At 38.3% G+C, this 24,199-nt stretch overlaps 2 protein-coding genes across 2 annotated transcripts; both read right to left on the bottom strand.

The window, feature by feature from the left end:
* Positions 1 to 253: 253 nt before the first annotated feature.
* Positions 254 to 14,097, bottom strand: LOC122760816 (serine/threonine-protein kinase 24-like). Its single transcript, XM_044015989.1, has 12 exons — positions 13,847 to 14,097; positions 13,600 to 13,740; positions 9,343 to 9,573; positions 8,224 to 8,280; positions 8,014 to 8,122; positions 7,522 to 7,679; positions 5,782 to 5,967; positions 5,530 to 5,675; positions 5,250 to 5,394; positions 5,070 to 5,138; positions 3,970 to 4,106; positions 254 to 3,520 (listed from the first exon to the last, which is right to left on the bottom strand). The coding sequence occupies exons 2-12, from the start codon at positions 13,639 to 13,641 to the stop codon at positions 3,487 to 3,489; spliced, it is 1,314 nt and encodes a 437-aa protein (XP_043871924.1). The 5' UTR covers positions 13,642 to 13,740; positions 13,847 to 14,097; the 3' UTR covers positions 254 to 3,486.
* Positions 14,098 to 15,221: 1,124 nt separating this feature from the next.
* On the bottom strand, positions 15,222 to 24,068 carry slc15a1a (solute carrier family 15 member 1a). Its single transcript, XM_044015984.1, has 23 exons — positions 23,925 to 24,068; positions 23,680 to 23,720; positions 22,622 to 22,709; positions 21,808 to 21,949; positions 21,028 to 21,147; positions 20,842 to 20,941; positions 20,222 to 20,312; positions 20,051 to 20,134; positions 19,870 to 19,952; positions 19,704 to 19,790; positions 19,511 to 19,600; positions 19,385 to 19,429; positions 19,272 to 19,304; positions 19,073 to 19,161; positions 18,100 to 18,181; positions 17,868 to 17,987; positions 17,639 to 17,782; positions 17,491 to 17,537; positions 17,269 to 17,364; positions 17,071 to 17,179; positions 16,215 to 16,352; positions 15,988 to 16,095; positions 15,222 to 15,856 (listed from the first exon to the last, which is right to left on the bottom strand). The coding sequence occupies exons 1-23, from the start codon at positions 23,929 to 23,931 to the stop codon at positions 15,632 to 15,634; spliced, it is 2,169 nt and encodes a 722-aa protein (XP_043871919.1). The 5' UTR covers positions 23,932 to 24,068; the 3' UTR covers positions 15,222 to 15,631.
* Between the last annotated feature and the right edge of the window lie 131 nt (positions 24,069 to 24,199).

The following is a 24,199-nucleotide window of genomic DNA, read 5'->3' as shown; positions in this document are numbered from 1 at the left end:
CTTTAAACGGAAACGTCACCTATTAAATGTCCCGTGGAACCCTTCTGATTAACAGAACACCAGTTCCCTGCTCTACTTTAAGCTATTTAATGAACCCGCGCCGTTCCAAAACACACCGTCATCACCGCTTATGAAGCATGTGGTCGACAGTCGGAGGTATGCATTTAGACTGACATCGAAAAACTCCAGCACATTCTCACCAGTATCACGTTAAGACGAAGGACGTACAGTAGGTCAAATAATGGCAAAGAGGTTCAAATTTAAAGTGTGATTTTATTGTTCTTTAACCAACTTTTTGACAACTTTCAACAAATTCAACAGCACTGGCCTGAATGATCAAACACGTATACTGGGTAATAAACTGTCTGCAAAGTCACACATAATGAAATGTACCTTTGAAGTGATTGCTATCCAGTGTTTAGTTTAAAAAAAAAAATAAAATTGAACACATCACAAAACCAAATTTGACTCCCTCTGATACATAATACTGCTTTTGTGGGCTATAAAAATAGTTCAATAGATTATATGCCTACTTGAGCTAAGAAAAGAGTTACTGTTGCGCACTCACACTGCTTTATTGCCATACGACACACAAGGGGGTGAAAAGTAAAATGCAAATTATTGTGTGTTATTGTGGCTTTGTTAAAGTACCATAAAAAGAAAAAAATCATACAAAGTGCAACACATAAAAACATACTGGAAAGTCATGTTAGGCCATGTAAAAGGTGCAAACTGTATTGAGATTGTGTCTCAGTTTGAAGAGGGCATACATGGCACATCTGAAGAGTAAATAAAATAAAATAAGCACCCTGTTGATTTAATTTCTACTTATTTTACTTTTACTCATTTAACTTTAAGAACAAATAACAGATTAAAAAGAAGAGGAAATGTTTCAGCGCATTGTTTTAATATGTGAATATAAAAAAAAAAAAGCTTTTTCTTTTTGCTGAGAGTTAAATATGAAGACTGATACAACTTCACACAAACTGGCCACAACTTAAGCAGCTCAATGGAAACTGAAAGATCAGATTCCGGGTGAAATGGTTGGAAATGTTTGTAAATGATTGCTATATTATGGCAATTTGACTTCACTGGAGAGCCAAATGTGTAGAGACAGAAAGGAAACAAGAGCAGGGTGCCAATATCTATTACCTCAATGTTTGAAAATAAGTTGCATTTGATGGTACAGGTGTACGTAATAAAGTGGCCATTGAGTGTATAATGGTATAAGCCTCGTCCAATCCTCAACACGAAAGTGAAAGTATGTGTTTCTCAAACTGCTCATTGAACTCAACCATGTGCCATGTATTAACGTGTGGCAAAAATAATACTATTTCCGATTTCTTTGTGCACACAATGTTCTGAGAAGGAATGAAAGAAATATTTTTGATCGTTACTCATTTTTAAGGTTTTGCTGCGACGCATTTCAATGTCCGATGGAAAAAGGAAGAAATCATACGAATAGAAAATGAGATATAACACTAAAGCTGATACTATTCATTCATTCACCCATCCATCACAAATACTCTTCAGTTTCAGCTCTGTTCAGGAATCAACGTTACTCCAGTGCTGTAGAAGTATGCTACAACGCATACTGCTCAAAACAACCAACAGCTTTTAAACTGTTTACATTATTCCATCATGAACATTCATTTGAAACTAGTCAAGACGTAGTAGCAGTGCCACTGGTCTCTGAACACCTCCTGGCTTTATGTTAATATGTACATCTGAGAGCAGTGTCATCTACTGTGCGTGAAGTCAATGTAACACTTCTCAAACAAGTCCAAATGCAAAAAGGTACAGCCAGGGAAGAACCTTCAGCTGCTTTCAGACATGCACTGAACTGTGGAGATTCTCAGGTGACTGAACTCAAATGTCCACTCCCTAGTTTAACGTCTAATGTGACACAAAGCAGGAGAAACTCCAGAGGATCTACAGCAATAAAAAAAAAAAGAAAGAGGCGATAGTCCGATTCCTGCATGTTTGAATCAGGTGCCACACCCTCACTTGGATCCTCCGGAGATTCTCGTGGTGATGTTCAGACCTAAATCTTCTGACATTACCCGGCGTTTATGTCTGAAATCAGCTTTTCACTGCATGAGCAAGTCCAGAGTCAAAGCTGTAAGACTTGAGGCAGACTCTTTGTCCCAGTTAGTATGGTGAATACCTGGAAAAACACCGTACACTTTGTGCTACTGTTTTTATGGCTACTTTGTTTATAGTAAAAAGGCATTAATACTTGAAGTGCAATTAAAGATGTAGGTACGCTGAGGAGATCGTTCCACTGCAGCTCCTATAGGAAGACGAACAGAGTCTGCCGGTTCACGAGTAATAAAATAGATGATGGCACTGCCCCGTTAATGGAATGAATGAATGGAGAAATCCTCAGTTTATCTCACTGATCAAAATCGCACAGCAAAATAATAATAATAATAATAATAATAACAACAATTTAAAAAAAAAGCGCAGGGTAATGAGGCAAAGTCTGACAAACCAACGCAACTCAAGGCTTTGAGGAATCACGACTGGAAACAGAACTTCCAGTGTCTCAAACTGGTGGGGGCATGCATGATCTAGCCACTGCTGTTTTTGTTGTTTTACATTCTTTACATGTTTACAGCCACAGCATAGAGTGAAAAGGGTTAAAGAGAAATTAAGAAATATATAATGAATCTACTGTGTAGTAAAAAATGGTAGAGGGCAGCCATTTTCATTCATTGGATGAGTATTTAAAGACTGATACACAAAAGAACAAAGTACAAAGGCAAGGCAATCTCATGTATGCCCATTTAAGTCTCTCAAAATATTTACCTCACAACCATTATCTACACTTTGCATTTTGGCCATTTGTACACAGTGGTTCCATTACAAACGCTCTATTATTTTTTCATGAATCTGTAGAAATTTGCTTATTTACATGTTTGTACAACCACCCTTTAGAGCTCTTTCCGTCTCCCAGAGGACACATTCCACTTAAAGCAGGATACCTGAGTGTTCAATACAATCATCACTCATCACCGCAGGTTTCACAGGGGATCTTGCACAGCCGCGCGCGCGCGCACACACACACACACACGCCAACACACACACAGTCAATTAAGCGTGGAACTTTTCTCTGAAAGGATGCCGAATGTAAACCTTTGTGAAAAAGCCACAAACTCCCCCAAACCAAAAAAGTCCTTGTGGAAAAGATAGCTAACACCACCCCTCTAAAATAAAGCTTTTGTGAAGGAGGTACTGAGAAGGGACATCTTACAGCAGTTGGCAGTCACGGTGGCAGCCAACTGGCTGGCCACTGACTGTCCTGAATCATTACCGTCTGGTGGCGTGTAAGCATAAAAACAGGGTAGAGTCAGGATTTGCTTTGAGCAAAGTGTGACAGAGACCTTCCTGGGAGACTTCATCCTGGCTGTGGAGGTCAGTGAAAAAGATCTGACGGCTGCCACCAGGGTGGGAAGCTGGGAGCAGAAGTGAACGTGGCTCCTCTCAGTGAGTGGCAGCTCCGTGAGGCACAGAAAATCTGGTGAAAAGAAAATCTATTTACTGAACAGACCACAGGTTAAAAGCAGATGATATGAAGAATCTATGTCAACACCAGTGACTGTACTGTACTAGCATTACCTGTGATACAGATGATGGTGATGAGACAACATGGCTGCTAGTAGACCGACATTTTCCACTAACCGACACTTCCCTCAAAACAAATCTAAGAATGTGTTTGCCACTTTATCTCAACATTAGCTATTTTTTTCTGATGGGAAACTAAAGTTTGTGTCGCGTGATAAACCATAACACACCTACACACAACTTCTCTATAATACTGAATGTCCATTGGTAAATTGAACCATTTCACCCTGAACAGCCAATTTCAATGAATCACACTTTTAATGAATAATTACACAAAATTATGGGACAAGTAGGAAACAAAATGTCAGCACAGTGGGGCGTGGAAATATGAACTTCAACTACCTCTGAAGTCTCTGCACTAGTTCAGCCACCAGGGAGTCACAGATGCCAGGGTGCATTTCTTCTGCCAGGAAAATAGCCTTTCGTAGCGCCTCGGCAACTTCTGGCTTGCCATTACTTGTCTCACTCTTTTCTTTCAGCTGTAGACAAGACAGTTTAGAGACAACAGTAATGTAATCTCCACTCTATTGATGATAATGATCACAATATCTAATAAGTAGAGTATAGAGTATGACAATAGGTGGACTTCCATCGGCCTGTTGCAAAAACGCATATAAGACGCTTGTGCAAAAACACACCTGAATGGAAACACAAGTTTTTATGCTTGAGGGAGGTGGAAAGTTAAAAGCATGTATCCACTTTTCCAGGACAGTGGATACAGTGAGCAAAATGGAGGAATGTGTCGACTGATGAGGAAACAGTGCAAGTAAATATTACTCTAATATTGGATGGAAGCAGCAGTTTCGTAGTCGTTCCTTCAGCCCGTTTGTCTCATTTATGTGAATTGTACTCTTTAAATGCATTGTTTGTGATTAAAATAATACAATGATAATTAAAATCGTGTTTTGTGGCAAGGGCATAAGAGACTGGTGGGGACACTGCCGAAAAAGCCCTTTTCGATGGTACAAAATGAAAACTAGTACGCATAGACAAAGTTACGTGTGTGTTAAGTAGTGCAGGCCAGTAAAGCAAAAAAGCAAAAAGGATTAGCCTGTGTGCTTTACAAAACTCACCGCACGTCACCTGCTCTCTCTCTCTCTCGTCTCCTCTGTGACTCAGTGATATCTCAGCTCGGCTGTGATGCGTTCACTGATGCTCGTAAAAATCTGCTCGCTCACAGACAGAATGTGTGCACGCGTACACATTGCCCCGTCTCTAATATTGATGTGGACATGTCCCCACCGTCCATACACAAACCTAGGCCCTTGGTTTTTGGTTATATTTTAACCATCTCCACAGATGACTACCTTCATAGGAGCCTGACCCGTCTTCATAGGAGCTCAGCTCCCATTGGCTCTCACATAATTCGAACACAGACTGTATATGACATTTGCTTTTACATTACTCATGCAATGATGAGGGAAAATAAGAAATGTGATTACCTCAGAAAACAATGGAGAAAATATGGATGATAAACTTTCTGACAGAGGCCTCTTTGGACTTTCATGCACCTGATAAAAAAAAAAAAAAAGACGATTGAAAGGTGAAAAGGGAAATCTGAAAGAGATGACCAAATATAAATTAATTCAATTTTTCTCTCTATAATGGTGCATGTTTCTCACTGGTTTCCTCTCCAGCTCAGCAGGTTGTGCTGCCCCGTTCTGCATCTTCTTCAGGTCTTTCTCCTTGATGGTGTTGAAAATCCAGTCGTCATTGCTGGCGTCATTGGTGGCGTCATTGCTTCCAGATGCCTGGTTATCTGCCTCCCTACAGTGACACAGGGTTTTGAGGGACTTACTCGGTGTATGTAAAGTTGCGAGACTTTTTCTTTTTTCTCTAGGATGAAAACTGGCAGCATCTTGTCAATTACTGCTTGGAACGATGATGGCGCAGTCAACTTACTCATCAGATTCATCAGAGTTGGATTCCGCCCGAGACTGCTCAGATTTCCACCTCTTGTATCTGTCGATCAGCTCTGTCAGATAGGAAGTCTTTTTGGCATGCCTGACAATGTATTTATGCTTTAACAGCTCTTTGGCAGTTGGCCTCTAAGGAAATCACAACACAAACGCAGCAGGGAAGATTAAAATCAAGTTTTGCACTCCATTTACTTTCTTGCACGTAACAGCATGTACAAGAGACAGTTAAACTTACAAAACTAGGCTCCTTATTTAAGCAGGCTTCCACAAATTCTTTAAGTGGTTTGCTGTAGCTTCCTTCCAGTGTTGGGGGGTTGTTCTTTGGGATGAGGAATAAAACCTTCATTGGATGAAGCTCAGAATGGGGAGGCTCTCCTTTAGCCATCTCTATTGCCGTTATTCCTAATGACCAGATGTCTGCCTATAAAACAAATAAAAAAAGACAAATTGCTAATTAAACTCAAATGCTAGTCCATCCATTGCGTATGTTGTGTATCGTCTAAGGGTGGTGGAGAGGCTGAAGCCAATACCAGTTGACGTTGGACGAGAGACAGCTTCTCCAGCCTATCACAGGACCAACGTATGGCGAGAGACAACCATTCACACTCATATCAACGCCGAGACACATCAGAAATAAACTGTATTTATACAAACATACCTAAAAAAAATGCAAACCATGCGACGTTCAGATACAATGAGCATGCACATGCCTCTGTAAGCAGCTTAAATTCAGACAGTGCTACACATGAGAAACAACAATGGCAAAGAGAAAGAACAAGGATTTCTGTTATGAGACTGATGATGAGGTGAAACTGAAGAAGAGAAAAAAAAGGTTTTAACTGAGCTTTTAATTTATAGCTTATAGCATAAGTTGTGGCTGACAAGAATCAGTCAGGAAGTGAATGCAGATAGGTGCGCTATCGTTTCCAGGTGTCTACTTTTCTGTCCATCTAGACTAAATGCAGGCCTGCAGTAAATGTTGGCCATTTTCACTCTTTTCAGCTGTAAACAAGACAGTTTTGAGACTGTAATCAACGTATCGTGTCACCACGATATATTGATGATAACGATCAGAATATCAAATAAGTATAGGGAATGACAATTGTTGGGCTTCCATCAGCCAGTTTTATGTGCACAAGTTTTTATGCTTGAGGAAGGTGTAAAAGTTGGTATATCCAGAAAAGTTAAAAGCAAATAAGTGCAATTGAATACAGATTCAGGGAATAAAAGAGGACATTTAGAAATCACACGACTGAAACGCCCCTCCCACCTCCCCATTTCGCTGTCCTGGAAAAGCAGTGGGGAAAGTGGATACAGCGAGCAAAATGGAGGACCGTCGACTGATGAAAACCACAACATTTCTCCTCTTTGAAAATTGGATTTTCTGATGAATCAAGACAAATCAGAAATAAGCTGTAATGTAACAGTAAATATTGGCCATTCTCAAGACTCCCCGGGTGTTTTGGACGGCAAATGTATTAGGAGCAGAGTAATACGGATGAAGCCTCCAATAAACGTCACCTTATTTGGCATGTTTTTGTACTGTGGGACAAACCCATTATTTTGTTTATTCATAACTGTATAAAGCAGCAATACCTCTTCTCCAGTAAAGCCATCGGGACACAAGAAAATGATTAACAGCCCCCACTATGCTGGTCTATGTACAGCAAAACACTAACTTTGTGCAGCTGACAGTAATATTTTTACTCTATGCACTGGACCACGCTGACTCAAAGGAAAACTATCCCAACAGAGAAGCTCACACTACGCACTCCTCTGTGCTCAGTCCGGCTCAGCTGATGAGCTACACTGCGAGCTTTACAAACAAAGCTGACCACAAAGTGATGCAGCTGTCAGCTTTATAGACGCACTCACAAGCCACATCAACAATAAAAGAAAATTCCAGCACTACACATGATAACAGGGAACCCTTGGATTTGTTCTTCGCTTCTTCTTCTTCTTCTTCTTTTTTTACCTTTGAGTCATAAGCAGATTGCTTTATAACTTCAGGGGCCATCCAAAAAGGTGTTCCAACAAATGTGTTCCTCTTAATCTGTGTGTCTGTCAGCTGTCCGGCCACTCCAAAATCTGCCAGCTTCACATCACCTTGTTCTGACATCAAGACGTTGGCAGCTGAAGGCAAGAGAAACCAAAATAGTGTATGTGAAGCATTACATACTGTTTTAGAAGATAGTGAGGCAAGGAGGGTCTGAGCAAATCAATGTGTGGTTACTGCCAAGTATAAACAGGACAGACTTCTTTTTGACCTGTGTTTGCAACATTTTGGGAACTCTGCACCATTAAAAGGTATGCCAAAAATCCAAAACACAGCATACATAAATGCTGTTAAAAAAAAAAAGAAATCTATTAAACATCACTGTTTCAATACAATAATTATTTTCTAATTATATAAGGGGTAAATAAATGGCACAGAGTAGAGATAACAATGCACAAAAAACTACATTACCTTTGATATCTCTGTGTATTTTCTTCTCAGAGTGCAGATACTCGAGTCCCTTGAGGATCTCCCTCAGGATTGTGGCAATCTGTGTTTCATCCAGGGCACCTGGTTCCAACTAGAGGAATAGATTCATTAAGATGGCACAATGGTACAGTGTATTTTTAAAACAGCAATTTCATTAATCTGCTTTTACTTTTATAGTTTTATTTGACTTACCAAATCAAGGGCTGAACCGCCACCCAAATATTCCATTATAATCCACAATTTTGTACCCTGTAAAATAATCAGACACAATCAGGTTTTTACATATAACAGGTTAGCATGTTCACTTTGACACCCTTATTAAAAAAAGTGATTAATTTTAATTTATTTCCACAGGTTTGGAGAGTCTGCTTACAACTGATTCAAACTAATACTCCTAATATTAATTATTAAATATCTAATTTATTACATTTACAACATGATGATTCAAGTAGTTGAGTCTACTACTTAACCAGACACCTTTTATAAAGTAAAAGCATATCTAAATTTGTCTAAAACACCAGTTACAGCTCAACTGTCCAGTTCAATTGTGCTCAAAATGTTTTTGTAACACCTGTTTGCTGTGAAAGCAGTTCAGCAAGACGGGCAAGGCTTTCACTAGATCTGTGGATGTGTCATCAGAGCATTTGCTGAGATTTTGACTTAAGTTGTCAAAGTCACTTTGACACTCTCTGTTGCTGCCGCCCACACAAGCAGTTTTTTTTCCAACGGTGAAAAAAACTTGTGAAGACATCAAAATTCCGATGAAGTGGTACAAACAGTGGTAGCAGTGACTGTGACTTAAGTGCATGGTACAACGTGGAAAATGTGAGGTTTAGTTTTTTATCCACATGCCTCACACATACCAAGCTTATACACTAAACACAAACAAGACGATAAAAAGGGTTGTAGTGCATCATGTAAACACAACGTCAAGACAATTGCTGTTTCTTTCAACAAGTGGTCAAAGCCAGATACACATATATATATATATATATACACACATACACATATATATGTATATGTATGTATATATGTATATGTATGTATATATGTATATATATATATGTATATATATATATATATATATATATATATATATATATATATATATATATATATATATATATATATATATATATATATATATACATATGACAAACATTACTCCATTTTCTCTACAGTAATGTGAGCCATATTATATGAGCAATGCTTGTTCCATTGCCCATATTAATAATTAATTGACAGACATAGCAAACTAGTGTCATACGTTAAGATGTCGACATGATGCATCTTCTCAAGGTTCACACTCACCTTAAGATAGGATCCAAAGTACTTGGTGATGAATGGACTGTCACACTGGCTGAGAACAGTGATTTCCTGTTGAATGTCCTCTATTTCGTCCTCTGCTTCCTCCAGATCAATTATTTTAATAGCCACAACTTTCTGAGTCCGATTGTCAATGCCTTTGAAGACTTCACCAAAAGAGCCTTTTCCTATCCTCTCCAGTTTGGTAAAAAGCTCCTCTGGGTCAGCATTAAAATTCTGTGCGACAAAGAGATGAACAGGGAGAAAGAATTAGGCAAATTCTAAATTACAGACGGACAAACGCATCTATATTTGCTTAATGTCGGAACACTAGTCTTATTCCTAAATCAATCAACTTAATTTACTAATAATTTTCATTTTTGTTCATACAAATTATAAACATGTCAAATAAGAGCAGTTAATACCATCATGTAAAATGCACTCTTCATAGGAACTTTGACAACTTTAGTTCATCATCAGAACTATGACCAATAAACCAATTTTTATGAGAAAAATAGCTTATGTTTCTTAGTGTCTGTGGAGACTCAGACACAGAGAAACAGTGATTGAGACAATCTCTTCATTCCAGCAGGAACACAGTGTGGATATCACCATCTAAGCTGGACTGACAATTCAGTCTATGCCTCTTGATGCTTCACTCCCTCATAACATCATATGTGAATAAAGATTATTAAACTGAGCATCTGTCACTTAGGGTGATAACTTGCATAAGCAGTGCTCAGTGTGGGATGTTAAGCACATTATAACGTGATAAAATGCATTAAAGATAATCCCAGGACATCTCTTCACTTCATACAGCTAACCTGCCTCAGGCACATATTATTTGTCCTTTGTAGTTTCTGTGCAATAACCAGGAGAGTAACTTTTTAACCCTTTCAAGTTGTACTTCTGAGTAATGTTTAAATTATTAGACAACATGACATAAATACAGGTAAGGCTTTATGGCCTTCCCCATAGAGGCTGACACTGAGAGACATTGAAGGGCTACACCCTGTCTCATTGACTGCACTAAAAGGCTTATTTCCCCATGGAGCACCACAACAGAAGTAATGTTCTTCTAGTTGGCCAGTTCAATTTCCCTCCATGCTTGGCAATAATGAGCATAAACTGTTCATGCTAAGATAAAGGAGTGGAAAATAAATATATAATATAAAATATTTTTATAAAGTGTGCAGGGCAGGGCAACAATTAATTAAATCATAATCTACTGCTTTATCCTCCACATGAGTGTCACAGGGCTGCTGGTGCCAATCCCAGCTGACATAGGGCAAAAGGTGGGGTACACCCTGGACAGGTTGTTAGTTTATCGCAGGGTCAACCCATAGAGAAATTCAACCATTCACTCACACAATCTAGAGTGTACAATTTACCTCTGTATGTTTTGGAAAAAATCTACACATACACAGGGAGAACATGCAAACTCCACACAGAAAGGCCCGCACCGGGACGCGAACCAGAAACTTTCTTGCTGTGAGGCAACAGTAGCCACGTGCTCCACTGTGTGGCTCGGTAACAATTCAATAAAAATATACTATGATACAATTTACTTAGGGGCCACACGGTGATGTAGTGGTTAGCACTCTCGCCTTGCAGCGAGAAGACCCGGGTTCGAGCCCCGGTTGGAACAAGGGCCTTTTTGCATGGAGTTTGCATGTTCTCCCCGTGTGTGCGTGGGTTCTCTCCGGGTTCTCCGGCTTCCTCCCACAGTCCAAAAACATGCAATGTGGGGATTAGGTAAATTGGACACTCTAAATTGACCGTAGGAGTGAGTGTGAGAGTGAATGGTTGTTTGTCTCTAGTTGTGTGTGGCCCTGCGATGGACTGGCGAACTGTTCAGGGTGTACCCCGCCTATCGCCCGATGTAGCTGAGATTGGCACAGCACCCCCCGCGACCCTCTGGTGGAGGATGAAGCGGTAGATGATGACTGACTGACAATTTACTTAAGTATATGACTTAGGATCAACAGATCGATATATTTACAGTGCTGAGTATAAAAGGCTTGGGCACCACCATCTCTGTTGTTTTTTTCCAACGAGTTTATCTCACAGAACATTTGTTTGTAATGCTCAAACACATCTTGAATAAATTGTTGACGTGAAATACTAACACAAATGCAGGTTTTACGAGCAACATTATAGTGTTCCACTCCAGTTTTAAGAGAGCCAAGGAAGTGCAAGGATAAAATGTGTTATTTTTAAACTAAATACATGTTTCCTGTATTTTCTGGATGTGTTCAAATAAAGTGATTGAGAAATAATTATACCGTATTATCATTAAAGCATTGCTAAAACATCAAATCTAAGCCTTTTGCACAGTACCTTACAAACATACATAGTTTTGAGCCAGACCATATAATTAAAATGAATGTTTTGCACATTTGTGAATTTATTCTCCATTTCAAAATTTGGCAACCGTTACTGGTGAAGTTGAATGTTGCAGTTGAATACCCCTCACCTCATCCTTCCCTTCCAAGTGTGTTGGAGAACCTATGAAGCCTTCAGTTATTAATGAAACTCAGAAGGTGTTTCGTTTGTCCATTGTAGACCATGATAAAAATAGGGTAGCCCAAAATGGCAGAAAAGTATTATTACTATTTTCACTTTCTTCCAAAAACAGAACTGGTTATTTCCAACTTTCACTCAGTAGCTAAATTCAATGTTTATTTACATGAAACTGACAAATACAACTAATAATTATCAGTATCGATATTTTATAATCGTGATCGTTTTGGCAATACTGCCCAACCCTAAAAGCATGTTTACCTTCTATCTAAGTTAGTATAAAATTTGAAATGCAACAAATAATACAACTGCAGAGCCTTTAATAATACAGTACTGAAGCAACTCAGCTTGATGCTTAAATTACCAGGTAACCCTGCCCTGAGAAGATGATCTGTTTGCTCTTGGTGCACATTGCTTTAGAGTACCCCCGAGAATAGTTTCCTGTAAAAGTGCTAATGCATGGTGGTCAAGCCAATGTGAATGGAGAAATGAGCAGCTGCACTTTGAAAAACGGACAAAGAGTGGGCTGCAGAATCTGTCGGTGAAGGGAATTTACATCAAAGACAAAGAGGCAGAGAGAGCAGTGCAGAAAAAAAACAAAGTAGAAACAACACAACCAAATTACTATCATGACACTGGTGTGGTCAGTCATCCAGGTGAAAATTATAAAGTTGAGGCTGACCTCTGTAAAAACAATGGGAATAAAAACAGCAAGGGTACTGCGACCACAGATGGCACAAAATTGGAATGTACTTGGCCATAGCCACAGTCAGCAGTCTTGCTGTGACAGCTAAAGCTGCCTGAACCTCACCCTGCTCAATTCTCTCCCACCACTGTGTCCAGAATAGCGTCAACCATGCAACACAACCTTAAGAATTGAGGGGTCACAGCCAGTTCATCAACTGATAACACCGGTCTACTCGGTAATCTGTGGGTTCAGAATGGATGTTTCATGTTTATACTAGCATTTGTTTGCGTATATGCTAATAAAGCATTTATAGCATAAGAAAAACATTTATATTATGTGCTATCACAAGTACAATTGTTCATATCTAGGTTGTGTCACACAAGCAGGTTGTCATTCTTGCATAGTGTACATAGGGCATGAATTCAATGGCAGATCGCAAAAATGCACAACAGCCACAAACCAATATCAAAATTAACAACCCAAAATAAATGAATTAAAAGCATAATATCTATGTAACCTCAGATTTTATTCTGAGATTGTATATGAGAAATTGAGATTTCACTTTATTCTAATAGAATTTAGTCAGAAGGATAAAAAAATATATATTTCTCAAATGCAAGGTGCCATTTCGTGTAACAGTAAAACTAGCTCAGTTTTGCACTGTTGGCTCCACATCAATGCAGGAAGAACACATCAACTTGCGTTCTCGTTTATTTGTGGCATTTTTATTGTGTAATTAATTGATGCATGTTTGAGTGCTGTGACAACTGTGATTTGTCAGTATTTCAGTAATGTCAGACAAGATGACAGCCTTCCCTGTTTAGAACTTAACTCAGTAATTCTGGACTATGGCTTTACCACTGAAATCCAAAGGTTGAGAGTGATAAGTGACATTATTGCAGTGTTCCTGATAAAGTTGTTTCGAGGCAGGTACTTCTAGTTGCGAGCCAACGGTAAAATTAAAACATGTAAACAAGTAAAATGCATGTCTCTGAACACAATGACGTGTCTTCTAAAAGTTAGCTTTTAAAGACACAATTTAATGTTTGTACCTGAATCCCCGGCAGTCCACTCTGAATAGGAGAGTGAGCCATGGCGTCAGATCAGCAAAGATGACGCCTTTCCTCGTCTTTTCTGCTCGCCTTATTGGCGGTCTGAAGTCAGGTTCCTCGCGTACCGCTGGTTTGGGTTACCTGGTCCGGGTTGCAAGTCGGTTAATATGACAAACAGGGATGTTGTTTGCTTTGTAAAAATATAAGCTCGACTTGTCAGCTTGTAGTTCGAGCCTGCTGCCCTCACCTCACTCGCCTTCCGCAGTTAGCTAGCGTTAGCTATGCTAGCTACTTAGCAGGTAGTTAGCAAAGAGCTGAAAAACATATATCTCCAGACGCGGTGTCTCGGCTGCTGATCGGCAACTTCCAAGTGATGAGCCGCAGGTGTAGTCTGAAGCAGTTGCTCCGTATAATGAATGCACACTGCTGTCTAGTTGTATCGCTTGTTGTTCTATTATCTCATTACTTCTGCCTGTAGCCCGGCGCCATCTTGGTTAATGTTATTTTCATTTTCCGTACAGCCAATCAGAGGAGACCGTCCATATCACGTCATGCGTAAACCTACATACGTCACGAGAGGATGGACGTTACCACAGGTGCCAAACACGTGTTACCGAAAGAAAAGTTTTTCAGGTCAAAAAGTGAAAAGGTTGCACAAAACATTACATTCTAAATGTATTATTACTACGTCTACTGACCCTGTTGTTTCCTGCACCTTCTGGAAACATAAAACTGCCTCAGTTTGCTTTTTTTTTGTTCTGGACAGATTTTAAAACTCACTTTTTTATATCTATAAATTCTGTTCATAATCTTAAATGGCGTTTGTTACAATGTCAATACAAAAGACAGTGACTTTGAATACCTGATGAACCTTTATGATCTTTATCATCATTATTTTTATTCACAAGCTACAGCAGATGAAATCACGACCAATGGATTTTCACTTGTGCTGAAATCAGTTCAACAACTAAATCTTATTAAGTTATAACACAATTGTATAAAACTTGTAAACATCTACAATACCTTTTCCCTAATACCCCCAATGCATTCATTAATGTATGTCTTTATTTATATGATGTTTATTTTCTTTACTGACAGTTTCTCCTTTTTCTAACTTTATATTAATTTTAAGATGGTAATTTATCTTACTCTGTATGTGCCACTATTATTATACCTGTTATGTTGTATATTGTCAGTTTCTTTTTAAATGAACAGTTCACGTGTGGTCTGATGTGGTCAGGTTTCAGCTGAATTAGTAGCTATGTGGTGGAAGAAGGAAACAACTGTTAAAGTGCACTGACTCAATTGCCACATTTACCACTGCTTGGTCTTATAGTGCATGGGCCAGAATGTTTTAGTTTCTAGTTAATATCCAGTGGTGTGAAGTAGAATTAAGTGCACAGTTGTGAGTATGTGTATTTGCTATCTCTTTAGGACCTTCTCCAGCATAAAACACTGACGTTGTCAGGACCAGTAGGGACCAAAACCTGGTCCTAATGATGCAAAACCTAATTTCTGAGGAACTGGTTAAGGTTAGGGATAACACTTTATTAAGACTGTTTACATGAATGGAAGTCAATGCAGTGTCCAAAGAAGAATATCTGCACAAACAGGGAGCTCTGTAATTGATAAACCACAGCAATGATTACATTTTATTGTTAACTTGAGCATAACGTACACAAAAACATAAAAGAGTAGTTACAGCCAATGGTGTGAAAGTAAAAAAAAGAGTTCTTGTTATATTTCATAGCTTATTCCATATGGATCTGTCAATTTAAACATATAATTAAAGAGCTAGCGTGCTCACAATAGTGAATTTACTATTAAAATAAAAAAATATCAACCATTCACTCACGCACAAGCACATACACACTCACTCACACGCACATGCACACACACACATACACACTCACTCACATGCACGCACACACACACACACACACACATTACTGGCAGAATTACATTTCCTCTTGTGTGCTGACATTCCTTGGATATAAACAAATACCTAACTTGCTTTATACAGTAAGACTCTTCACAATTTGCTCTGTTTGCCTCGATCATCTTCATCGTCAGATTCCACAGAGTCTCTCTTGACCCTCTTTAGCCTTGTTTTATCTTGCTCGTCGTCTTCATCAGCGTTGTTCCTGAAATGGGCCTCAATTTCTGTAGGGTTGATGTAGGTGTAGAAGTAGGCCATGATGGAGAAGATGATGCACACTAGAACCAGTAGAGAGGCAAAGAGAACATACTCTGCCCACTTTGAAAGAGGAGGAGAGAGACAGAAGGACAAACATGGCATTTATCATCATGTGTACCATCAGGTGATGACTAGTTTTATTACTGGGAGATTTATTGTATAAGTATTGTTTTGTTTATTTATTTAGTTACCCTTTTGGGAATCTTTGCCAGCTCAGCCACTATCAGTACGATGAAGTTGCCAATAGCCACAGTTAACAACCAGCCGGCTTGCAGCACTGCTTTCATATTACTGGGTGCCTTGAGGACAAAAGCATAAGAATTGAACAATTCCATAAATAAAGAATCCAGATTGTGGTATATGTGGTACAAAAACATTCCTTGGTGATGGACTAATACATGAGTGGTAAATGTTCTACCTGCGAGTAGGAGAACTCCAAACCAGTAACAGAAAACATCACTTCACCAACTGTTATAAAGAAGTACTGTGGGACCTGAAGGGCCATGGAAACAGAATTGGGCTGGATGTCTTCTGCTGCAGTTATAGAATCCTGACACTAAAATAAAAAAGAGACATTTTTTTTTATAAAAGCAGTCGACCATCACAAACAATGTCTATTTACAGAAAATACTATTTGTTGTTCCACGCAATACCTCCAAAAAGCCTGATCACCAATGTGAAATGTATACATGACTGACCCATGACTTAATGACCTCCCAAAAAGAGCTGGACAAAGGGCATTGTATTACTTCACAAATGGGACTAAATAGTAGATTTGTTTATTTTTATGCTTCATGGATTATTTATAGAACCAGGGCAGAATGTGGGGATCACTCATAACCATCTAATACTACTACTGCTCTGGTTAATTGTAATGAGCATATACTGTCAGTCGATGGAGGGGCTGAATGACGTGTTTTATTCATGGCACAGAGAAAAAAGACAACGTCAATTTAGTCAGATCAGCTGAACAAGAAAAATATAAATATATCACTATCCTCCACGTAGATTTTTACACCTGGGTAAAATGACAGTTTTCTGAAATGAATTAAATGCATAAATACAGTACATTTAGATCTAATTAAACTTCACTTATAATCACATCTTCTAAATTAATCAGAAGAACACTAAATGTGTTATCACATACATAATTTGGTACTGAAGCATGATCTGGCTTGCTTTTGCAGAAAAATATATTATATATTTAAATATATAATATTAAATATATTATATTTATGATATATGATATTATGGAAACGTTATGTGAAACTTACTTGTGCAAAGTCCACATTGCTGGGGATGAAGAAAGTATATGAACTACCATATCCGAATTCCCAGTTATAGTCACATGACTGTGGATCACGTTGTACTTTGAATGAGACTCTGATCGCCAGAAAAGAAAGTTTGGTTTAATAAACTGCACGCGTGTAATAAAAACAGCTAATCACAAGACGGAAAGGAAAAATCCATACTTTCCATTTTTGACTTCGTAGTAGTTGGAATAATAAAATGGCTCAATTAGTCCAAAGGCTGATACATTCACTGGTGTATTCATTCCATTCACAAATCTGAAATGTTTACAATTTGAACAAAAACATTCAGTAAAAACACAGATGAAAACACTCAGTAGGGAATTATTGTTATCATTTATAAGGATCACATTTGAATGTTTCAACAGTTTAAATTCAACTCACCGGATTTTATTGATACCCTGTTGTGGCTTGGAGTTTGTATCTGTGGTCTGGGAAAAAAAAAACAAAAAAACAATTGATTTTTTATTTGAATTTTCCCATTAAAGATCCTGCGTGCCTTTATGTTCATTATTTCATGCGTCAAACTTACCATTAGCCATGTTTCAGAGACGTTAGCTGGAATAAGAAGTGTTTGTCGCTGTTCACTGGCCAAGAGAAACTTATTTGACACTGCAGGGCTTTGAGTTGAAATGGTGATTTCTCCTGCTTCAAACGTGAAGTAACCATCACTGGCCTGCAAAAAACAGACAGCTTATTCAACGTGTGTAAAACAATTTGAACCAATATTTGGTATTATAGTTATTGTTAAGACGACATACCTGATTTGCAGAAAGATTCTGTGCATCCTGTCCAGGCAACATAACCAGGACTGGCTTACTACCCATGTTAAGTAATTTCAGCTGACTTTGTGATGCTGACGGGAAGACGGGCAATGTTTTCTGAAAATAATGCAAAAGAAAAGTGTCCTTGTTATGCCATGTAGAATGTTTTTGAGTATATTAAACCCCCAAGCTGATTTGCAATGTACAGTAGGAAGTTCTGTCTACTTACATCGACTTCAAGCTGAACCAGAGCAGCGCAGACAAAGGCTAAAGCTGCCATTAACATCCCCACTGTCATTCTTCTCAGAGGTCTGTTGAATTAACATACAGTTCTCAGAGGTAATGCATTTGTCAAACACTTATTATACATCATTTATGCAAATTAGGCAGGAAAATTAATACTGTATATAACCATAAGGCTTTAGCTGTAAGCCTTTAAACCAGAGGTCTCAAACACGCGGGCCACATGCCAGCCATAATGAAGTTATAATGAGAACTGGCTCACAACCTCCTCCAACTGTAGTTAGATTATAAGCAGAATATAATACTTAATATGATTGTTAGCCATTGTCATGAACAGTAAGCAATATTTTTATAATAATAATACCTAAGTTTATATGAATCACAATTTTAAATGTATTTATGGAAAAATTCTGTATGTATATATATATGTATATATATAAATATATGTATATATATATATATATATATATACATATATATGTATATATATACATGAACATGTTTAGTGTTTTTATTACAATTTTATTACAATTTTCCATGTGTTATTGTTTAAATTTTTATTTAAATTAGCATCACAAATGGATTTTTTTTCTTGTGAACTATGTTTCCTTCCATATCATAATAAACACTTTTACTCTGAAATGTCATCATGAATATCATTATTGCATTATAGTTATATATAGTTAATATGGAATATTGTGACATGATTAAGCAATTTGGTTCCCTTCATAGTTGAACTTTTTGACCCCCGGGTCGTTTGAGTCAGAGTTTGAGACCCCAGCTTTAAACGTAGCCTCGCAAAACGAGGGAAGCATTCTGGCTCTCTTATTGTATTTATGTTATTTTTCCATCTTAAGGTTAAAAATGACAACTCTGACATGTAAAGTAAATGTTATCAGTGTAATCGCCCTTCCAAAGAATGACATTATGAACAGTGATTACTGAACAGGACTACTTACGTAAAGTTCAGGCCACATTTTTTGATCAGAGGATAGATTAAACTGTCCATGATAGGCACCAGAGTCAGGATCAGGATGGGGTTGAGAGTCTTTAAAAAAAAAGAAAAGAAAAGAAAAGAAGAAGAATAGTACAATGTGGATTTTCTCAGAAAAAAAAGCATAAATTCCAGTTAACATGATAACAATGAATTTAACTTACCTGCATCTGATCAGGCTGTATCACAAGAAGACCCTGCAGGTGCATATAAAAGTATTATACGTGACATCTTTGCTATAGTCAATGAAATAAAAAAATGTTTCCTCCAGACTTACAAAGTTTCCATCCATGGTGGTGGCTTGCAGAGTCCATCGAGAACCCTTAAAGAGAGATGCCAAAACACTTACTCCACTGCCAAAAAATGACACTCACCTTTACAAAGCAAAGAAAACTAAAGGTACCTTTTGGTCAAATAGGGTCCAAAACATTGGCAGTGGGATGTACAGAAAGAGGACCTTGAGCACCATTTTGATTTGAGCAATGAGCAGTTTCTACAACAAAGAACGATGGGACACGAACAGCCGTTACCAAGTCGAAGAAACGTCACGAGATTCATGTAAAAGAATTTAAGAAAGTAAAACAAAACAACAATACATCATATTTTTCCTCAGCCCAGTCCATCCAGTGCTGCCTCTTTGGATGTAGCTTGCTTCTGTGCCTGTAGCGGTTTTTAATGGCAAACTGATGAGGAGAAGAACAAAGTAAATCAACTGAAACACACGAGCAGGAGCACACGTTAAGGTGTGCAGACCACACTCACCCCGATGCATTTGCACACGTCCAACATGATGTTCCCCTGTGGTTCAGCTTTGTAGTACATTCCACTCCCAACAATAAACACCACTGTGACGGACAGCACATGTAAAACAGTGGTATCAGTATGTGTAACAAAAGCCCGCATGTATGTAGAATTGCAGTCTACATGGTAAGTTCAAACATACCAAGTGCGACCATCATGAGTGCTGCAGGGACACCGAAGGCCAGAGAATAACACTTCTGCTGACTGTAGATGCCACATTCCTGAGCTGCAGATGGAGACATTTTACTGTTATGAATGATTATCACTTATACACTTGTGTTTATGGCACTGTTTGTGTCCGACTCATATCTACCTCGGAGGATTGGAGTGATAATGGTTGACAGGAGACTCCCGCCATTAATGCACAGGTAGAACACAGAGAAGAAGGTTCTCCTTTGCCTGTCCTGCACATAGACATATATCCGTGTGCCATGTGTAATATTGCAAACATATTTTCAATGTCATGATCAACATTAATCCTTAACCCTTTAACACAGAACATATCGCAGTTGACAGGTTCGTGCAAGCGCGCTTTGCATTACCGTAATTATGCGACGGTTTGTGCTATCGAAAAAATTCCAGCAGTTTCTGAAAGCTGTGAAGTTGCACGCCAAATTATTTATAGTAGTAATTTTACTCGCGCTGTTGCACGAAGCCGGCGAATCAGCAGAGAGGAGAGAGTTGGAAAAATGCCTGTACATAGTTTCCATTCTTTGGCCTGTTCTTTGGACAAACTCAAACACATGCTATTTTAAATATGTGTTATAATGTTCAAATTTCAAATTTAACGTTTTCTAGTAAATTGTAAATATGGGTAAAAAATGTCCTGCACTTCCTTGCAGGACATTTTCTGGCCCTTTTAGGGTTAAAATGAGCAAAGGCTTATGTGTTAAAGGGTTGAAGGAGAGGCAAAAAATGAAGTACTTATCTAACCTGGTGTTCATGAAACTGGTCTCCACCAAAGGCAGCCACACACGGTTTGATACCTCCGGTGCCGAGAGCGATGAGGAAGAGGCCCACCATAGACATGGCACTGAATAAAGGTAAAGAACAAGTGCATAAGCACGGAGCCTGCAATTCCAAATGCATGCCATGTCATGCAGTAGCAGCGATGCTCACACATGGAAGACCATGTTGTTTGGTGTCCCATCCCTGTCTGAATCAGTGATGTCGTGGACTGCACTGATGGCCATCGCAACCTGGCCAATTGCGTAGACAATGGACAGGTATATGATAGTTCTGAGGGAGAGACAGGGAGAAGTGCATCAATAAACAAATGCATTTTGAGCCATAAAGCTGCAAACTTAAAAAAACCCAAAAAACTAAAACTAGGGAACAAATATCAATTTTATATGTCTATTGAATGTAGAAGTTAAGCTCTGCTGACCTAGGACATTAGAGACAATAATTATACTCAATTCTACAACCTGTGACTTCGATACACAGGTGAAGGTGGCTGATTTTTATTAATAGAAATCATTTGTATGTATGAATGGCAGCAGCTCTGCGACCCTCATGTGTAGATAAAGCGGTAGACATTGGATGGTTGCAAAAATCCTGTTCCTTCTCTTGTTGAAGCATTGTGTGTACTGTACTGTCCTTTATCTTTAGAATAAACCTACTGGTGTAAAAAAGACTGAATGAACCTAAACCTAGAATATCAGCTGCAAAGAGCATCATCATCATCACAACCTGACATCAGACGTCTCGCCAAAGAGAAGCAGTTCCAGACCTCACTTTAAAAAGTTTAGTGAGATATACGTTTAATAATTTAGTACGGCTCTCAAAGGACATTATAAAATATGAAATGGTTCCCCACTCCTGCTCGAAAGCAAATTGTATATAAATCACACATTTATTTTATGCACGTGTCAACAGAACATCGAGGCAATCACTCACTTGAACTTGCCCAGCCAGGAATCAGCAACAATGGCCCCGAGGATAGGGGTGAGGTAGCAGAGAGCCACAAAGGTGTGGTAGATGGAAGTGGCCAAGTCATCATCCCAGAGCAAGAAGTATTTGAAGTACAGCACGAGCACAGCTGTGGACGAGCAGGAAAGTGCATATAATGTGAGACTTTAATCATGTGTCCATGCTATATTATTATTATTTTTTTAATCATATTTTATCTTTACGATTGATTCTTTTAATCTGCCCTTGATGTTATCTGTTGTTGTTCATCTGTGTATTATGTCTGAATATCTCAGTGTGTGCATCTTCCTGGCTGCAAACCTATTTTCCCTGCTTTGGGACAATAAAGACACTTTATTATTAAGACTTAAACTTAATCAATCTCAGACGCACAGTGTTGGAACTGTAATTATCAACAAACCTTTCGTTTTTTAATTAAACTGCTTTGAGAAGTGGATTTAACTATGGCTATCTTGGAGGATAAAGTATATCTAAATAAATATATACATTTGAACATGATATTCTGAGAGAAATGTTGTATCAGATAAAGAAGGTGTCATATAATGCCAACCTTTTGGGTGTGACTATTTCCTCTATGATACGTGTTTTCCTTAACAGTGGCCTGAACCTTATCCCTAATAATTGCCTCTTATCTCTTCTCACTTGCTAGCCTTGACATGTACTGTTTCCTGTTTGTCGTTGCCATCTAACATTAACATTCTCTAATCTGGCATTCCTCTCTGCAGGACGTCACTTGGGTACAACGCCGAGAAAAACAGTCGGAGATGTCAAATATTCTCACCTCGCATTCCATAGTACGAGAACCGCTCACAGAACTCATTCACAACGATAAAGAAGATGCTGAGCGGGTAGCCACACACCTCTTTGCTCTGGGGGATAAATGAAACACAAGCATGGTGATGAAGTATTTAGCTCATTGACTGAAGTACCACACTATTATCTATTACTAACCATTTCAGAATAATGTATCCTTTCTTATTCATACTTGATATTTAATGCTGGACGTGTGTGCATGAAACTTTGATGCCGCAGTTATACGTAATAAGGTGGAATATAAATTATAATCATTGAATTACTCATTTTAACCTGTGATGTTGAATCATACATCGTATTATGATATATACATATACATGACATATATATATCATCATATTTGTCTTTTTAATCTGGATGTACAAAGTAACTTGGGACTTATCAGTGTGTTCAGTATGTTTTAAAGCATAAAATGGAAATCTGAAGCCCCCAAACATATGATACATTGCAGTCAGTGGTTAAAAGATTTCACACAAAGGAAAAAAAGTAACATTCATGCTGAGACTGCAAAAAGATCAGTTCAAAGAGCAATGGCAACCTCTGGGGAAGAGATGGAACGAAGCAGGTTGTACATAGTTATGTCGCTTTTTAATGAGGTGGGGGGCACCTGTAGTCACTATATATAATATATATATGATTTGTAAGTACCAAACAAATACAAAGCTGAGGGGAAAAAAGGAAATCTAAACAAATAATATACTTAGACCTGCCTTCAAACTAAAAGTACCTTAGTGTTATTTTATTAGATTTATCATATGCATTTCTGGTGTAGTCTGGGGAACTTATATGTAGATTTATGTACAAAAAAATCCACAATATTTTATATATTTATTGTTTTGTCAATTTGAAATATTACTCAGAAAAATATGAGTTGGCTGTTAAAATAAATGCAATAAAAATAAAAAGTAAAACATCAAAATTAAATGTAGATTCTAACAGTAACATACAATATAGTAGTTTCAGTTCTAGTTCACACATTTAGAAGCTGGCTGCTTTATTTCATTCCAAAACAGTTCAGTACTTTACCGTTCCTCTCTTCTCCTGCCCCCTCTTGGGATCCTTCTCGTCTGCACACAAGATGGAACTTTAAGTTTAAATAGCCATCCATTTCTCACAAAGAGACAAATACACAGATAGTTTTTCTTGTTTTACATCCACAACCACAGCGGCATTTAAAACTAGTTGTGTTTGTTCTGACTTACTACTTCAGGGTCTTTACGATCAGGATTTACTTTGAATGGAGACTGAAAATGAATCGCACAAGAACTCACTTGTCATGATGTCGTAGTGGGGCTGCTGCCTGCTTTGTGCTGCAGTGGGATATTCCTTTGAGATTCCTTCAGGGAGCAGTTGATAATTTATCCTCCACTGTTCACCAGTGTCAGTGGGAGGGTTTCATGTATTGCTTCTTATTAGCCCGTGTTCTGTCTTTCACCTTGCTGACGGTGTTGCTTTTATGATGGGTGGGAACATGAGATATACGAGATAGGAGCATTCGTTCTCACAGTCTCACGGCAAAATCATAGCAAATGCACTGGACACGAGA

Source organism: Solea senegalensis, unplaced genomic scaffold, assembly GCF_019176455.1.
Source record: "Solea senegalensis isolate Sse05_10M unplaced genomic scaffold, IFAPA_SoseM_1 scf7180000014069, whole genome shotgun sequence".
Taxonomy (NCBI): domain Eukaryota; kingdom Metazoa; phylum Chordata; class Actinopteri; order Pleuronectiformes; family Soleidae; genus Solea; species Solea senegalensis.
The sequence above is the reverse complement of the archived record's forward strand: the minus strand, read 5'-3'. Positions and strand labels throughout refer to the sequence as shown.